Source organism: Elephas maximus, chromosome 19, assembly GCF_024166365.1.
Source record: "Elephas maximus indicus isolate mEleMax1 chromosome 19, mEleMax1 primary haplotype, whole genome shotgun sequence".
Taxonomy (NCBI): Eukaryota; Metazoa; Chordata; class Mammalia; order Proboscidea; family Elephantidae; genus Elephas; species Elephas maximus.
In genome coordinates, this window is record NC_064837.1 from 52,782,696 (window position 1) to 52,798,517 (window position 15,822).

The following is a 15,822-nucleotide window of genomic DNA, read 5'->3' on the forward strand; positions in this document are numbered from 1 at the left end:
GCTCTGGACTCTCCGTTGTGAGGGCTGGGCTGTTGGGAGCCAGCCTAAAGATCATGGTTTTGGGTTATCAGGTCTGTGTGGCAGGTGGGTTGTAAAGGGATGCTGGCCTGAACTTAAATGAGGACAATCTCCCCAGGGCTGGGTGCCCATGCCCATTTTCTCCACCTTCAATGTCCCTTGGGTGGGCTAGGATATACACCTGGTTCCTTCAAGCTCTCCATTCACTTTATCAGTAGTTCCATTTAAATCGACTTCAATGGTGCGACTCTGTATCCTGTTTTTGATTGCTTGTTGTGCTGGGGGGGAGGGGGAAGAAGCTGTAAGATATTTAACTCGGGTAGAGGGAGGTCTTGGAACGCAGCAGTGAACTGCCTTGTAACCCTTTTCTTCACAATTTCAACCACGTTTGTTAGCGAGGGAGATGCCATGGGGCTACAGGTCCTTGGGGTTTTGCCTTTCCGCTGACAGGCTTTCCCAGGTGCAGCATGCGGCCACCTAGTTGCCATCCCCTTCCTGGCCAGGTGCAGGCAGTGAGGACTACAGGATTCTGTAGATTTTGGTCCCCTGCTTGCTGCCCCCCGCAACCACCATGGAATCCTAAGCCTACAATCCCACCTCCCAGAGAGCCTAATATCCTTTTCTCTGGGCTATTGGCACCTCAGTGTCTCACCTTTCCCACCAGATCCAGGCCCGCTGCTGAGATTTCTTCTTTCACCCTCCTTTATCTTTGTTCCCCAAGTAAAACCAAGAGGTTGGGATGAGCAAGGTGGAGATCATCAGTTTGCCCATCTATAGATCTGTGGCTTCATGACATTTCTGACTTCTCTTCAGCTTGAAAAAAAGGGTTACTTTAACACTGGGCACTGGCCCAGGAAAGTCTCACCTCCTAACAGACTTGGCCCCGTGAACTTGCAGTGCCGGGCAGGCCAGTTTCTGGCACTTGCGAGTCCCATGATTTCTCTGGGAAATTTTGAGGGGGGGGAGGGTAGGGACATGAAATCAGCTTAGCTTAGCTTCCTGTCCGTGAATGTCCATATTGTGTATCGTGTGTTTTAACAAATAATTTACACTGACTGTTGCTGTAAAAGTGAATTTGGAAATAAAGTTATTACTCTGATTAAATAAGGCCTCTGGTTCATGGGATTCCAGTCGCAAGAAAACGAGAGGAAGTGACGTTGTTAAAACCTGGATGTCAGGACTTGCCAGTTGGCTTTGGTCTCTCTGGGGCCCTTTAAGTGACAGAAGAGCTCTCAGATGGGTTCATTTTCAGTTGATCATCTCATGCTGCTACGGGCAGACCAGCCTCATCCAGGTCAAAGGCCCACACCCTTGTGGCTGAGATCACAATGCTGCACAGATAGGTGCCAGTGTATTCAAACTTGAGAAGAGACTGGCTGGCTGGGTGAGATGGGTGGATGTATGAGATCTTCTGTCCTGGGCAACTAGCCTACAGCTCTGGGCCGGAACAGCAGAACATGAGTCCAGTCGGTTGAATGACATGGCTTCGATTCCTTCCAGGTTTACATAGTTCACTTCCCTCTTTGCTTCGGAGCCTTATTATAGATTGGGGAGTGTTTCTGCCAAACTAACACAGGGATACCAGATAGCTTCCCCTTAGCGATGCCACAAAGGAGAACAAAACCTAAACAGTAACCCATCATACTAATCATTGTTCCTCAGACTAGGTCACAGTCATGATATTGAATCCTTAGATTTTCATACACAGTTCTGACAATTCTTTCAGGCGCATGCTAAGTAGAGCAGGTCTTAGCTGCAACCACAGAATCACAAGCAGCAACAGGCTGGCCAGAGAACACACGTGGCTTTTGGAGCTACACATGCAGTCTCATGGCTACTTCATCTTGACTGTTACGGAAAGCAGAGAAGACAGTACCAAGAGGACCCATTCACTTATCTTGTACAGAGAAAAACAAGCATTGAGGCTCCTCAAAGGAAAGATGCTGTAATTTCAAGTACTAGGCAGAAACAAACTCAGGCCCCGTGCAAATTATACATACTTTCTCATTGACTCCAACCACAGAAGCACCAGGGTCTACTTGAAGAATGTTCTGGGCATGAAAAGGTTGATGGTGAAAAGGGCAGTGTCCATTAAAGGGCAGTTTAGGATAGATTGAATATGTGACATCCCTGGCCTCACTAGAGAAAGGGACACGGTAAGGCGATGGATCAATTACATTCATTTGACAAGAAAATGCAGGTCATGTGCGAAGACTCCCTCTACTAGCACCCCTTAGTTCCCACCACCCCAGTGCAAACACATCTTTTCTCTCCTGACCCTGCCATGCCCCTGTCAGGGGCCCAGAAGACAGAAAGGGGACTTTCCAAAGTCTGGAGTAAGTCAGAGGACCCCACAGAAGTGTTTCAGCAGGGCCAGTTCTATGCTGTCACCGCCACCACGTACACCCAGTTAGATATGTGAGGGAAGGCCTGGCACGCAACACTCTGTAACTTTTTTTTATTATTTTTTTCAATTTTTTCCTTCCTTTTTTTTTTTTAAGCACTAATTCTGTGCTTTGCGAACAGAATCAAGACATTAACAAAGATCAGCTTCTCTGAAGAAAAGCATTTCTATAGAACAAAGACAGCTACATGTTTCGCTGCCATTACACAGCTCAAAGCAGGAAAAGAAAATATTTACAAAATACAAGGTTTTTTTTTCCATTTTTGTTTTTTGTTTTTTTACAATGCTAAAAGGGTTATTCAGAATCTCAACCTTATAAATAGAAGAAGCACTTTATGCATAGGGATATGGTGCGTTATTGTTTTTTAAAGAAACAATGACAAACCCTTTAACTTGCAAACAGAACCAAAAAGAAATCACTAATGTTGAAAATTGTGGGAAAAAAAAAAAAAAAACCCCAACCATTAAGCAGTTGTCTACTATTTTCATACGATTACAAAATGGCAAAAAAAAAAAAAAAAAAAAAAAGGAGTCCTTATTCCCTCCCCCGTTTTTGGTGATGTGATTATACATGAGACAGGCACAAGGCTAACAAAGGGAAGTGGTGGGGAGTGAGGGGGAACCACAGCTAGGACCAGACAATGTTCCACAGGCCAGGGGGCCGTGTAAGAGGAAGGGCCCAACAGACACTGAAAGGGAACGAGATGTGAAGGAAACAGGACAAAGTGAGTTGGTGAAAATTACCGGGGAAGTGGCTGCTCCTTTCCCAAACCCCCCGATTTGCAGGGGAGTGGGAACAGAAGTTAAGTAGTCCGAACCCTGTCTTGATAGAGCAGAACAGCGGTAACGATGTTCTGTGTGGAAGGATGGTATGTGGGTGTGAATATGGCATGGGGGAGCAGGAGGGAGGCAGAAAGGGCAGGGTGGGGACCTGAGCAGCTGCAGCTGGGTTACTGCAGTGAAGACGTCAATGCAGAGATGACCCAGTGCAGAGGACACCCACCCCCCCACCCCCGCCCCGGGTCTCTTAAGATCTAGGCAGCCGTTCTGCCAGCAGGGAGCTCAGTGACAGCAGCTGGCAGTTACGGTGAAGAGGCTCCACAGAGGGTGCTCCAGCACAGCAGACCCAGCCCCAGATGGGAGGGAAGGGGGGAGGAGCCCAGGATGCCCTGCCCTCTCCCCCCGCAAACTTGAAGGCAACGCTGAACTGAAGCTCTCCACTCCCTCTGCCCACAGGCACGAGGGAGAGGGATGGTCATCTAACATTGCTAAGTCCAGTGATTTAACAGTGCAGACAGGCCAGGGCCAGCCCAGCAGGGTCTTAGCCTGAACTTCTGTTTGCCAACTGGAGGAAGTGCTCAGGTGTGTGACAAGAAAACATGGAAATCAAAACAAAAACAAAACAAAAATCAAAACAAGGAAAAAAAATGACCAAAGTTGGATCTAAATTCCTTAAATTCACTAAAAACTGTGAAAATTTCCGGCATATGATGTTTGAATATCAAACACAGAGATTTTTGAAGCTTTAATGCCAATAGTTAGTGAGTCTGTTTAGATTCCTGTATCCCGCTCATCTGTGAGTTGGGCGCTGAGCTGTGACTGTCGCCACCAGATGTCGACTTTTGAGGGGGACAACGGGAGGCGAGGTGGGTGCCACCTCTGTCTCCCGGCCAGTCTTGCTGCCTGAGGTGCGCCGAGTGCAACGGGCTGCCCGTTCCTGGGCATCCAGCAGGTCCTCACACTCTGCCTGGGGACTGTACGCCAGGGGGAAGGTACGCCGCTCCCAAGGCTGGACAGACTGTGGGCAGACAAGGTGCCTTGGTGAGGACCCAGTCCCAGCCTACCCCAAACAAGAGTTCCTAGGGTGCCTGAGAAGACCCCTCAGAGGGTGGACACCCTTTGAACAATACCCTATCCAGTCCCACGGTACCTTCAGAAGGTCAAAACTTCAAGTGTGACCCCTTGTCCCCTCAGAATGGGGAGAGGGAGCCATCAGATGAAGACTCGCCTTCAGCAGGTGCCGTCCCTCCCCAATCCCATCCCACCACTCCACCAACCCATGCAAAGGAGGCACCCCTCACCTGTTCATCCAACCCCAGCTCTGGCGTGGAACAACGGGTGTCTTCACTGGCTAGGTGTCGCAGAGTGTCCCGAGCTACAGGAGTGAGGGGAGCAGAGTGTAGTTCTGGGCTAATGGGGCTCCTAGGGGACTGGCCGTGGGAGAACTCCAACAAAGAGTGGCTACTACTGACATCAGGGGAGGCAGGCTGAGGAGTGGAGGGGTTGGCACTGCCCAGCTGGGGGGTTGTCCGGCCGTCTGATGACCTGTAAGACCTGTACACCAAGGAATGCAAATGAGTTCCCAAGTAACATGGACCTCTGTTTACTTTTGGGGCGTGGGAGGAGGCATGAAAAAAGCATCCCACCCAGAGCAGCTGAGGTAGACTGACACCCACAGCTCTTTCCTAGGATCCACAGAGTCCCCTTGTTTCTTCCTACCACTGACTGGAGGGGCAGGACCACAAGATGAGATCTAAGAACTGTGTAGGCAGAGAAAGTTAGGAGCTTACTCCTTATCATCCTAAGTGAAAGCCACAGCTGAACAATGCCCACTGAATTCACAGGGGAAGAGAAATTAGTTCAGACTTTGGAAACTGTGGTCAAAGAAAAAAACAAAAGGCCTTCTACTGAAGATCCTGAGGGGTTCTGTTAACATTAAATGGAGACATGCTGGCGGTATCTATGTGGAAGAAGACAGTTCTTTCAAGGAGGACCACAAAACCACACTCCACTGTCCAAACAAGGGTTAACCTGTGTTGAGGCCTTCAAAGTTCCTCTGGCTAAATCACCAGGACCCCCTACTGGCTTCCAGATGTCACAGACTGCCTGCTCTCGGAGACCAATCTGTCAGAACTGAACAGTGACTACTCGGCAAAGATCAAGCATCGGATTGCTTATAGCCATGGAAAAAAAACTCGTTGCCATCCAGTCGATTCCAACTCATAGTGACCGATTCCAACTCACAGTGACCGTATAGGACAGAGCAGAACTACCCCACAGAGTTTCCAAGGAGCGCCTAGTGGATTCCAACTGCCGACCTTTTGCTTGGCAGCTGTAGCTCTTAACCATTATGCCACCAAGGTCACCTTATACCCATTAGGCTCCCCACAAACACCAAGGAACCTGCCTTCGCGGCCACTGCTGGTAGATTAAAATGAAAAGCAGCCAAGAGGCGTCGGAAATTCTATGAACACAGAGAGGCCCCAAAATCCCTGTCTACCTTCCCTCCCACAGGCCCTGACGACCTGTGCCTGCCCGTCACCTGCTGCCACGCCGCTGGGGTGGCACACTCGTCGTCCACAGCCACCGTGCCCTTTCCATCTCCTCACATTTGGCATGCAGGGCGGCAAAGGCTGCATCGGATAGGTCCTCGATCTGTAACAGAGCAGCTTTGTTGACCTCTTTCCTCCAGGAAGCTGAGTTTAGATATGGGTAGATCAATTCTAGGACCAGCCCCACCCTATACTAGGCTCTTCTCCATCAGGAGAGGAATACAAAGAGCTCACCACCTGACACCCAGGTCTTGAGGGATCTAGAGTGCGTGCATCCGTGTGCGTGTGTGTGACCATTACCTCCTCGTTCTCTTCGTCAGGACTCCCCTTCAGAGACTGAAGATCAACCTCCCGCCAGCTGCAAAACCAAGACGGGACAACCATGAGACGGCGGGAAAAACGCACCCATGCGAGTACAACTGGAGAGCCCTGCACCTGTGGGTGATGCTGTTCTATGGGAGGCTCTGCCCTATCCAGTTCGGCCTCTTTGCCCTCAGAGGCCTCTACAAGAGGCCCCACACTCAAATGCCCATAAGACCAGAATTGGGGGGAAATGGGTTGGGGGTAGGACTGGGAGACTGTGACAAACTCAAGCAAAGGTCCTAAGGCATCACCACTGTTCAGCACCAGCTGGTCACTACCATACAGGAGCATGTAAACAGGGCTGCCCCACCTTCTCATCTGGCAACAAAAGTTGAAAATAAAAATATGCGTATGAAATCCTGATCGTTGATGCTGGCAACAAATTTGTTATTTTTAAACACACTATGTGTGTCAAACAAAACATGTCTACAGACCAGACATGGACAGCCACCTGCCAGATCATGACCTCTGGACTATCTGGTGTGTTCATATGATGGAATAAGAGAAAAGGGCTTGCTCTTAAAGAGAAGACAGAACCCGAGGCTAAGGATCAAAGCATGGTGAGAAGAGAGGAAGAAAAAGGGCAGTACCAGGAGAACAAGGACAGGAGCCAGTTACATAGGGCCTCTACCTGGGAGTCAGGATTTCCTTGTATTGTAGTTTCTCTACACGAGTTGTTGCAGCAACAGACATTGGGATGACAATGTTGTTAATATCGAATGAGCTCTCTCCCCTTCTCCTCCTTATCGGCTGCTGTAAGACAAAGGTAAGTTTAAAAGGGAGGCACAACTCCAAGAACATAAAATCATTGACCTGAGATTTAAACAAAGTCACCAATAACCAGGCCTCGGTCCCTATGCTGGGGCCCGGCAGTGTAAGCAGCAACAGCTTACACGGCTCAGGGGAAATACCAGGTGGTCTTGAAGAGTGATTCCCATTCACGAGTCCCACTCTCTACCCTCTTGCTTCAAGGGCCCATGTGAAAGGAGAGTTTTATTGAATTTTGTAGGGGTGGGTACCCTGGGACCTTGAGTTAACTGTTGAGGTTCTTACCCGTCCATATACAACTCTATTACCACCACCCCCCTTGAATCCTCCTTTCTAACATTATCTGTGACTTAGACCCATAATGGCTCCTAAAAACAATGCTTTAGACTAGTGGTGACTCTTTAGGTTAAAAAAATGAATTTTCTTATCCTGAGACATACCAAAAGCCTAGGCCGAGCTCAACAGGCCGTCTAATCTTGGCTGTCATGAAAGTAAGTGCCTCCTTTTCGAAGATCTGAACTCTTCAGCAAAGTCTACACCCACCATCTGCTCAGGCCGTAAGTGATTCACCCTCTTACTGGCTATTATTCTTGGGGAAAAAGCTGAGAGCTTTCTAGCTGTATCAACAGAAGTAAATGGAAGGCAACCGAACAAAAGGACCTGGCTATATAGCTCATGTCCCTGGAGAAAGGAGATCTGTTTCTATAGGAAGTTGAGAAGATCAAACTCTCAGGAAACAAGGCTTCCAAGGATCCAATATCAGAGAAGGAGGTGGGCATTTCCAGCAGCTGGGAGACCAAGGAAGGAATAAAACAGGAAGCCAAAGGGCTTGGTCTTTGAGATCAAAGAAAAAGTTCACTAACTCCTTCTGCCCAGATACCACATACCCTACACTCTGAACCAGAGACTGGCAAATGAGCTGTGAAAGGCAAGAGGGAAACAGTGGGATGACAAACATGCTGCCATGGCGACCACACGGCAGGAGACACCTAAGGGGCTGCATTCAAACCTAACCCACCAAGTCAGGCCAGCCCAAGGGAAAGGGGCTGGTGAAGAAAGATGAAGAGGGTGTTCGACAACCAACCACTCTACTCTGGAGGGCGATGAACGACTTATCCATTCCATCAGCACATACAATTCTCAGAGGACATTAAAAGTCAGCCCTTCCTGGGCCAGGATTTCAACCGCTGTCACCTATGGCTTCAGGTGTTCACAATGTCCTCACCTCAATTTCCTTCTCTATTAAATGAGAATAGACTGTCACTGACCTCACATTTATAGGATACAGGCTTAACTAACATAGTTGAAGACCTTTGCAAATCTTGCCTGGCTGAGTCCTGCAGTGAGGATTAGTGACCTCACACCCAAGAGTCACTGCCACTGCCATTATCTCTGCTGGAGCAGGGAGAAATTATCTGTCCCCTACAAGAAGTATACCTTACAGAGGCTTCACAAGAGACAGCCTTCCCTGTATCTTGGTCAAGAATGAATGTGACACTGCTGCCAGAAACAGGTATGTACTTTTCCAAAATGTCATTTTCCCTGAATCTTCTTGGGCCTGCTGTTAGGACCTTCAAGGGAGAGAAATTACAGTAGGCCGTGGGACTGTTCAATAGGCTCTACCTTCCACCCTCCGCCTAGATTCCCCATTCCGTCAGGTACTCATCTGGTCTATTTTAACTACTCTCTCCTCTTTAGAGCCCGAGGGAGATAGGAAGTGACGAGACTGGGAAGTGGTTCCCAACCTGGTTGTACCAGGAGTGTTAAAAAAGAAAAAGGTTCCGGGATGTTCCCCTCTTCTGACTATCAAATCAGAATCAGTGGCTTTAAGAAGCCACTGAGGCGCTTCTGAAGCAGCCACTGGCTTTTGTGAAGCATCGCCATCAACACTCCCCCACCTCCCGTTTTCTCCCACCCTCTCGTGTCTCTACTTGACTCCAGGTACCTGGTCTACCACTCTTCCTACCAGGAAATAAATCCAGATTCTGTAAAGAAATTTGGGAACAAGAACCTTAAGTATTAAAGTACTATGCACAAAATCTGTATTCGGTAAGCAAATACAATTTCAAAGGATCCAGGCCTAAGTAAACATTCTCCAGGCACAGGAGGGCTGGCAAGGGAGACAAATACTGCAGTGTCGACCCAGGCCTGGATCTCAGAGTTCAGACTACTATCAGAATTAGATTTGCTTTCATATCCTTTGATTATCTGAGAGCCTTTGATGGTGGATAATCAGCTACATGATGGGCACTACACATCTACTTAGACAAAACTTGTGGGTGTGGGAGGTGAAAAGAGGGAAGGATTAAGGAGGCCATCTGGAAAAGAGCAAGTAAATTCCTACCTGACCATAGGAGCCTCGTGAGCACATTTTGTGGCCTTGGAAGTTTCTCGATCTAAGCTCTGACAGGGCTATCAAAGCCACGGGATGAGCCCCCTCCGCCCTGTGCCTCCCCAGGCTGACACTGTGCAGTGTGATGGTGGAGGGCTGACTCTGCAGTCAGACTGCCTGGTCTGAATCACAATTACAACCCTCACAAGTTGCCTCACCTGACAGCTTACTTAACTTTGGGAAGCCTCAGTTTCCCTGCCTACAAAATGGGAATCCATAATATCACCTGCATCTCCAAGGGTGTTACAGGATTAAATGAGGTAACACATGTAAAACACTTAGTACTGACACATAGTTAAGTGCGCAATAAATGTTCCAACTGCAGCACTTTATTACTATAGTTCTAATTGTTACTCAAAGGCCTCTTTAGTGGGCACAAAGCAGTCACAGGTAGACATGTTCGAGGAGACACACCATGAGGGATTAAAACATGAGAATGAAATGAACACGAGTATGTATCTGGAATGGCTGCACTAACAGCATCCTGGATGGACAGTGTTGTCCTAAAGGCTGATGGGGAGTGGGGGTGTCAGATGGCCTGCCACTAGAAGACTACCACAGGTAGGGAACTGCCAGGTAGCCTGCTGGGTCTGCAGTTCTGCTCTGCACACCTAAAAAGCATGGGCTCTGCCTTCTCCCTTCTCTTCCAGGCACTCCAGCACCCAGGGTTCATCCTCAGACTCTAGCTCCACTTACCAGTAATGTAAAAACAAGGAAATCAAACACTGACTCTGATCTGCTCCCTCCAATGCCCATCGGAGTCTCTCCTCTATCCCTCCTTTCATGTTTACTTCTTGGATCACCAGGCCCATATAGTATTGTTGAGTCCTGTAGGAAACTTAGTCCCATGGGTCTCGGATAGCCACAGACCACCTTGAAGAGTGTGTCTCTGTGTCAAGCATCACATGAATGGCTTTATTCTGTGTCTACTATGAACAACAACTCAAGCAAACAACTTAAGAGAAGGTCAAGTACTGCCCCTTCGACACTAAAAATAACATACGCATCATGATGAGGTGCGTTCCCATCACTGTCCACTCTTACGCTGTCTGCCAGAGCCACTATAACGACCTGTAACCTGCAGAGGACATGTCCAGCCAACTTCACACAAGTACTTACAGATGTGCTGGCTGTAACCTGTGGGCTAGAGCTGGTGGGAGCAGAGGTGTCTGAGGAGGTGGAGAGCTGTCGCACCAAGGGACTGTGTGGCGGGTGGTGGGCAGCTGCCAAGTAGCTCGGACTGCTCATATCTGTGTGATGCTTCAACACTGCAGAAGTCAACAAAAAAGAGAAATACAAAGCTACCTTCATCAGCTCTACTTCTGGTGCAAGCCGGGAATGCCAGCAATACACATTCAAGGCAAAAATGCTTTCTAAGCCTAGAAAATAAAATGGTGAAGCAAACTCATTGATGGCAGGTAGGGGGCTGGGCAGGGGCTGCTGCAGTAGTAAGAAGTGACCTGCATTTAGAAGCAGTAGGGGCCCCCCACTCTGCCTTCCTAGGAAGTGAAGGACAAAGCTGGGGACAATTATGAGAAGCCCAGGCTGCCCCAGAAAGCCCTGAGCAGGAACAGGCGCAAATGCAGGCAGAGGTGCCGGGCCTGGCCCTACCTTCACTTCTCTCAGATGAATGGTCTCGCAATCTCATTTTGCTGTGGTTTGGGTCATGCACGGATGGCGGCGGGTTGAGCAAGCGCTCTGCTTTGGGCGCTGTCACTCGCTCCACCATGGGCACTGCCCCCACATCGTCTAAGTGCTGTCTGTGGGTCCTGTCAGGCCGGATTTGGTGATGGGACAGCTCTGAAGAGGGGAACAGAAAAAGAGCTGTGAAATACCTTCTCTCAAATCTTTTCCTATGTGAGTTCCGAGCTCTTGAGTTCTCTCTAAGCCAATGCTACACACTCAGGGCAGCAGGACAGCCCTCTGGGACAGGATCCTCTAGTAAAGAGCCCAATGGCCAGGACAGGCACAGGGAGCCCAAAGACTCCTCAACCAGGGAAATGTCACACCAGGTTACAGAAAACAGCCTGCCCACAAACGGACCCAATGCCATGCTGCTGCGGGCTACTCACTAAGCATTTTGGGTCTTGCCCCAAGATCCATGACATCTGGAATAGTCCATCTGAGAGCATCCAAGACAGGCAGAAGTAGACTGGGAGCTGAATTTGTATCAGTCAAGTGCTGCTCCCAAACCTGACATACTGCCACAGCAAACCAGTAGTTTGAGAATAGAAAAGGAATAGAAAAGTAACGGGGAGACTCCCTAGTCCCCTGAAACTTACTGGCTGTTGTGAGGAAGGAGTTGACCAACTTGTGCCTGTCTTTTCGAGTTGGATCTGGCAGACTGCCTGGCATGGGTGCTCTGTGCTTAAGGGAGAACTTTTTAGGTGGTTTGATTTTGTCAAAAGGCTTGTTCTGCCACTGAGATTTCAGCATGCTCTGGAAGTGCAGGCTCGTGGGGACATCTGTAAGAAACACAAAACAACACTGCAGCTTAGTCCAGACACCTGACGCCTGGGCGGCTTGCTGACGAAATGCGTCTGCTTACCTGCGAGTCTGGCTCCCCGGCGGTCAACCCTACCTCACACCCCTCTCTTACTCACCCAGCGGCCTGATAACCTAGCAGGGAAAGTCGCTGTCACAAAGATCACCTGTTTATGTGAACTTTATTGAAGGCCATCTCCTATTCACAAGCAAGTTACTTTTGCCTTTTTTTTTTTTTCCAAGTTTAAAAAAAAAAAAATTTAAAAACACCTTGTTAGGTTTATGGGAGTTTTCTTTGTTCCATGTTTGCTGACATCACTGTTTAAGGCTGATATACAGTACGTTGTTTCTAGTGTTCTAGGGATTTAAAACATACTTACACCCCCTTCTATCAGTATAATCGGGATTTATTCACTCAACAAGTATTTCTAAGTTCTTCCTGTGTACCAGACGCTGCACTGGGTGTTCCATCCTCTCCTCAGGTAAGAACTATATATTCTCGCTCCTCAGTACCCCCACCTCAGGATTAGCTAGGTTTTTAGGTGACTATTTGATATCACAAATCAACAATCTTTTACAATTAACTTTTACTTTTTTTTTGTGCACCACTGTTTATCTTTCATTTTTTTAGATTCTTTTTTTTTTTATTTTTCTAAGAATATGTCCTTGAATAATTTTTTCTCAGATCTTTAAAGCTATTCTTCTATTGTATCCTAACATCCTGTGCTGCAGATGAGAGGGAATCTGATTCCTATTCACTTGTAGGTGGTGTTTTCTTCTTTTAAGCTTTTGCCAAAACAAAAAATAAAACAAAACCCCAAGACAAAAACAAAACCTGTTGTGGTTATTATAAGAAATCTGTAAGATCAATTTGAGGACAACCTGTCACCTTAACAAAAACTGTCTTTCAGCATGGTTAATGTGGTTTCTCTCTCCATTTATTTAGGTTTTTTCTCAGTGATGTTTAGTCATTTTCATTTGTACACGTCTTAACAGGTTTCATTAAATTTATTCCTGAGTATTTCATTTTTCTTGATGTTATTATAAATGACATTACTTTCTAAAATTTTGATTTTCAATTGCTCATTGCTGGTATGTAGAAATACATCACAGTTTTACTTTGTGTCCTGTGATCTTGCTAAACTCATTTACAGTAGCTTTCTTGATTCTTTAGGACTTTCTACACACACAACTGAATTATCTAGAAACAGATTCTTCCACTTCTTCCTTTCTAATCTGTTATCCCTTTTATTTCTATTTCTTATCCTATTACTCTGTCATCTCTAGTGGTATTTTGAAACTTTTAGATTTTCCATTTATCTTCAATATTCTGAAATTTCACCATCATGTATACAGGGATGGGTCTTTTTTCAGGGTTCCATAAAATACTCCATAGTCCTTTTAATCTGAGAAGTGGCACATTTTTCTCCAGCTCCCAGTTTCTCCCGGGAATCAGTAACCACCTGGGACACGCTCAGAAGCTCTAGCCCCAGAGCCTGTACCCACACCCTTAACAAAGAACGGAACACCACTGCTCGACAGAAGAAGGCAGTGGTGGGGGCAGGGGTACTGAAGGGGGAAGCCAAACTAGCTATTTCAAAACAAGTCCTGATTTATTACCCAGACAAATGCCCAGGTCCTATTCCCAATCAAGTCACTTAGCTGGGCTTTAGGGTCTTCATCTGTAGAATGAGGCAGTGGGGCTACATCCGGGCTGTTAGCATCCCAGCACATATGTTGGCTGCAGACATAGGCTAACCAATCACACACTCTTTCCTGTTGTACCCAAAGACCTCAGTAATCTCAAAAAAAAAAAAAAAAAAAAAAAGCACACACACACACACAAAATAACTCCAGGGAGCCACTATCAACTGATGTAACACAGGAGGGGAAATCTATTTCCTAGGCTAGATGACGTCTATGAGGCTTTCAACTCTTAACTCTTCGACTAAAACCCCACCCCTGCTCCCCTCCCTCCTTCCCTTAAATGCTCTGAAAGGGGTGTTGGCACAATTGGAGACCACCACCCATACCACCTTTACCCTGCAGTGGAGGTATTCAGCAGAACCACAAAGAACTTTGCCTTTAAACCAAACGAATAAGCAGCTAGGGATAATAACCTGTTTAAGGGATTCAGGTTGCTGCTACAAGACTGTGCTACAAGCTTGCTGTGTTTTCACATGACCACTTGCATGTAAGAATGAACAGGAATTCAGTTAAGTCCTCTAGTCAGTGAACAGAAATGATCTCTTAGGTATTGCTGGTCTTAGTTCACGCTCTAACTGATTTAGTAACACCTGGGATCTGCATAGCACTAACACTCTGGAATAGACTGGATATAGGACTTGAAAGTAAGCAAAGAAAGGGATATGAGACAGGGGAAAACAAACTAGGGATCCACTGAGCAAGGGGCCTTCCCATATTCCATACCTATCTAGGCAACAGGGTCCAAGTGCTACTGCTAGAGAAGAGGGTGCAGATCAGGTAAATAACAGCAAAAGAGAACTGGTTACTAACCTTACCTTAAATTACTATTTCATCAAACAAAATGAGTAAAGTGAACTAAAGACCTGGATCTCAGGCCAATGAGGGCCTGGCATTCCATGACTCACTTGACTGCTTCACTCATTACTTTCTACCATTTTCTCAAGTACACTCTCTGGTGGTAGTCTGTAATGCTCACTTCCTCTTCCTACTGGGAAGTTGTGGTAGCCTAATACATGCAGCTAAAATTGTCCTGGCAAGCTCTTTCAAAACAGCATACATCTTCTTGGCCAGTAGGTGGTGCCCTCTTTCCAAATCTAAATTAACATTCTTTTCCCCAAGGTTACTATACATATTCTACATTTCCAGCTAAAGATTAACTGGGCTTAATTAAGTGTGGTGCCAGGGAAACAAAGCCCCTCCTTCTGTACCACGAAAGGGTGACCACACCCTAATCCAGGCCTCCAGCAAAATGGTCCCTCAGTTTCTATCATCCCCAGTGGCACTTCTGGAAGTGGCTGAGGCGTGGTCAAGATGGGGACAGAAGTCTAGGATCCACAGCCACGGTTGATTCTCATCCTAACAAACGACACTGTTACAACACTGGTATAACTACTAACTATTTCAAGGAATTTGTGCCATATGAGGCTAATGAACAGCAAAATACATTTAAACAATTCTGAAAGTGGAGGGGGAATCCTAATACCCATCTGTCATGGACTGAATCATGTCCCCCCAAAAATGTGTGTATCAACTTGCTTAGGCCATTATTTCCAGTATTGTGTGGTTGTCCTCAGTTTTGTGACTGTAGTTTTATGTTAAGAGGATTACAGTGGGATTGTATACCACCACCCTTACCCAGGTCACATCCCTGATCCAATGTAAAGGGCGTTTCCCTGGGGTGTGGCCTGTACTACCTTTTATCTCTCAAGAGATAAAAAGTAAAGGGAAGCAAGCACTGAGTTGGGGACCTCATACCACCAAGAAAGCAACACCAGGAGTGGAGTGCGTCCTTTGGACCCAGGGTCCCTGCGCCTGAGAAGCTCTCCGACCAGGGGAAGACTGAGGACAAGGACCTTCCTCCAGAGCCGACAAAGAGAGAAAGCCTTCCCCTGGAGCTGACACCCTGAATTTGGGCTTGTAACCTACTAGGCCCTGAGAGAATAAATTTCTCTTTGTTAAAGCCATCCACTTGTGGTATTTCTGTTACAGCAGCACTAAATAACCAAGACACCATCCAAGGAACGAAGAGATTAGTAATGCAATGCAACTATTTTTATATATAAAAAGTGAGACAAAATCATACTTAGCTTTGCCAGGAAAATGAAAAGCTGGATATCCTGTCACCTTTAAACATTTTCGAGAGAGAACAGGCTGCAAAAGGGTGGCCCACAGGCCAAAGGGCTGCTCTATATGTTGAGCCACTGGTCTTCACTGTTACCTACTACGTACAGGAAGAAACGTTCTACACAATAGCATATAGAAAGTTCCAACCTTATGTGAATGGCACTTTCTAGAGTTGTGCATCCCTGCAGCCCTGGGAACCTTCCAATTCATACACTGCATTTTGAACATGG

General features: G+C 47.0%; 2 protein-coding genes across 4 annotated transcripts in view; one reads left to right on the forward strand and one right to left on the reverse strand.

Moving 5' to 3' along the window:
* STH (saitohin) overlaps window positions 1–15,822 on the forward strand; it is a 283,897-nt gene that overhangs the window by 25,762 nt on the left and 242,313 nt on the right.
* KANSL1 (KAT8 regulatory NSL complex subunit 1) overlaps window positions 2,271–15,822 on the reverse strand; it is a 186,137-nt gene continuing 172,585 nt past the window's right edge. For 2 of the 3 annotated variants that reach the window (XM_049861615.1, XM_049861616.1), the window contains 8 exons: window positions 11,560–11,742; window positions 10,889–11,077; window positions 10,397–10,545; window positions 6,749–6,870; window positions 6,055–6,112; window positions 5,745–5,857; window positions 4,504–4,756; window positions 2,271–4,220 (listed from right to left, as the gene is read on the reverse strand). In XM_049861615.1, the coding sequence (XP_049717572.1) occupies window positions 3,993–4,220; window positions 4,504–4,756; window positions 5,745–5,857; window positions 6,055–6,112; window positions 6,749–6,870; window positions 10,397–10,545; window positions 10,889–11,077; window positions 11,560–11,742 (1,295 nt within the window). In that variant the 3' untranslated portion in view covers window positions 2,271–3,992. The remainder of the gene's footprint in view (window positions 4,221–4,503; window positions 4,757–5,744; window positions 5,858–6,054; window positions 6,113–6,748; window positions 6,871–10,396; window positions 10,546–10,888; window positions 11,078–11,559; window positions 11,743–15,822) is intronic. The other variant, XM_049861617.1, reaches the window with a different exon arrangement.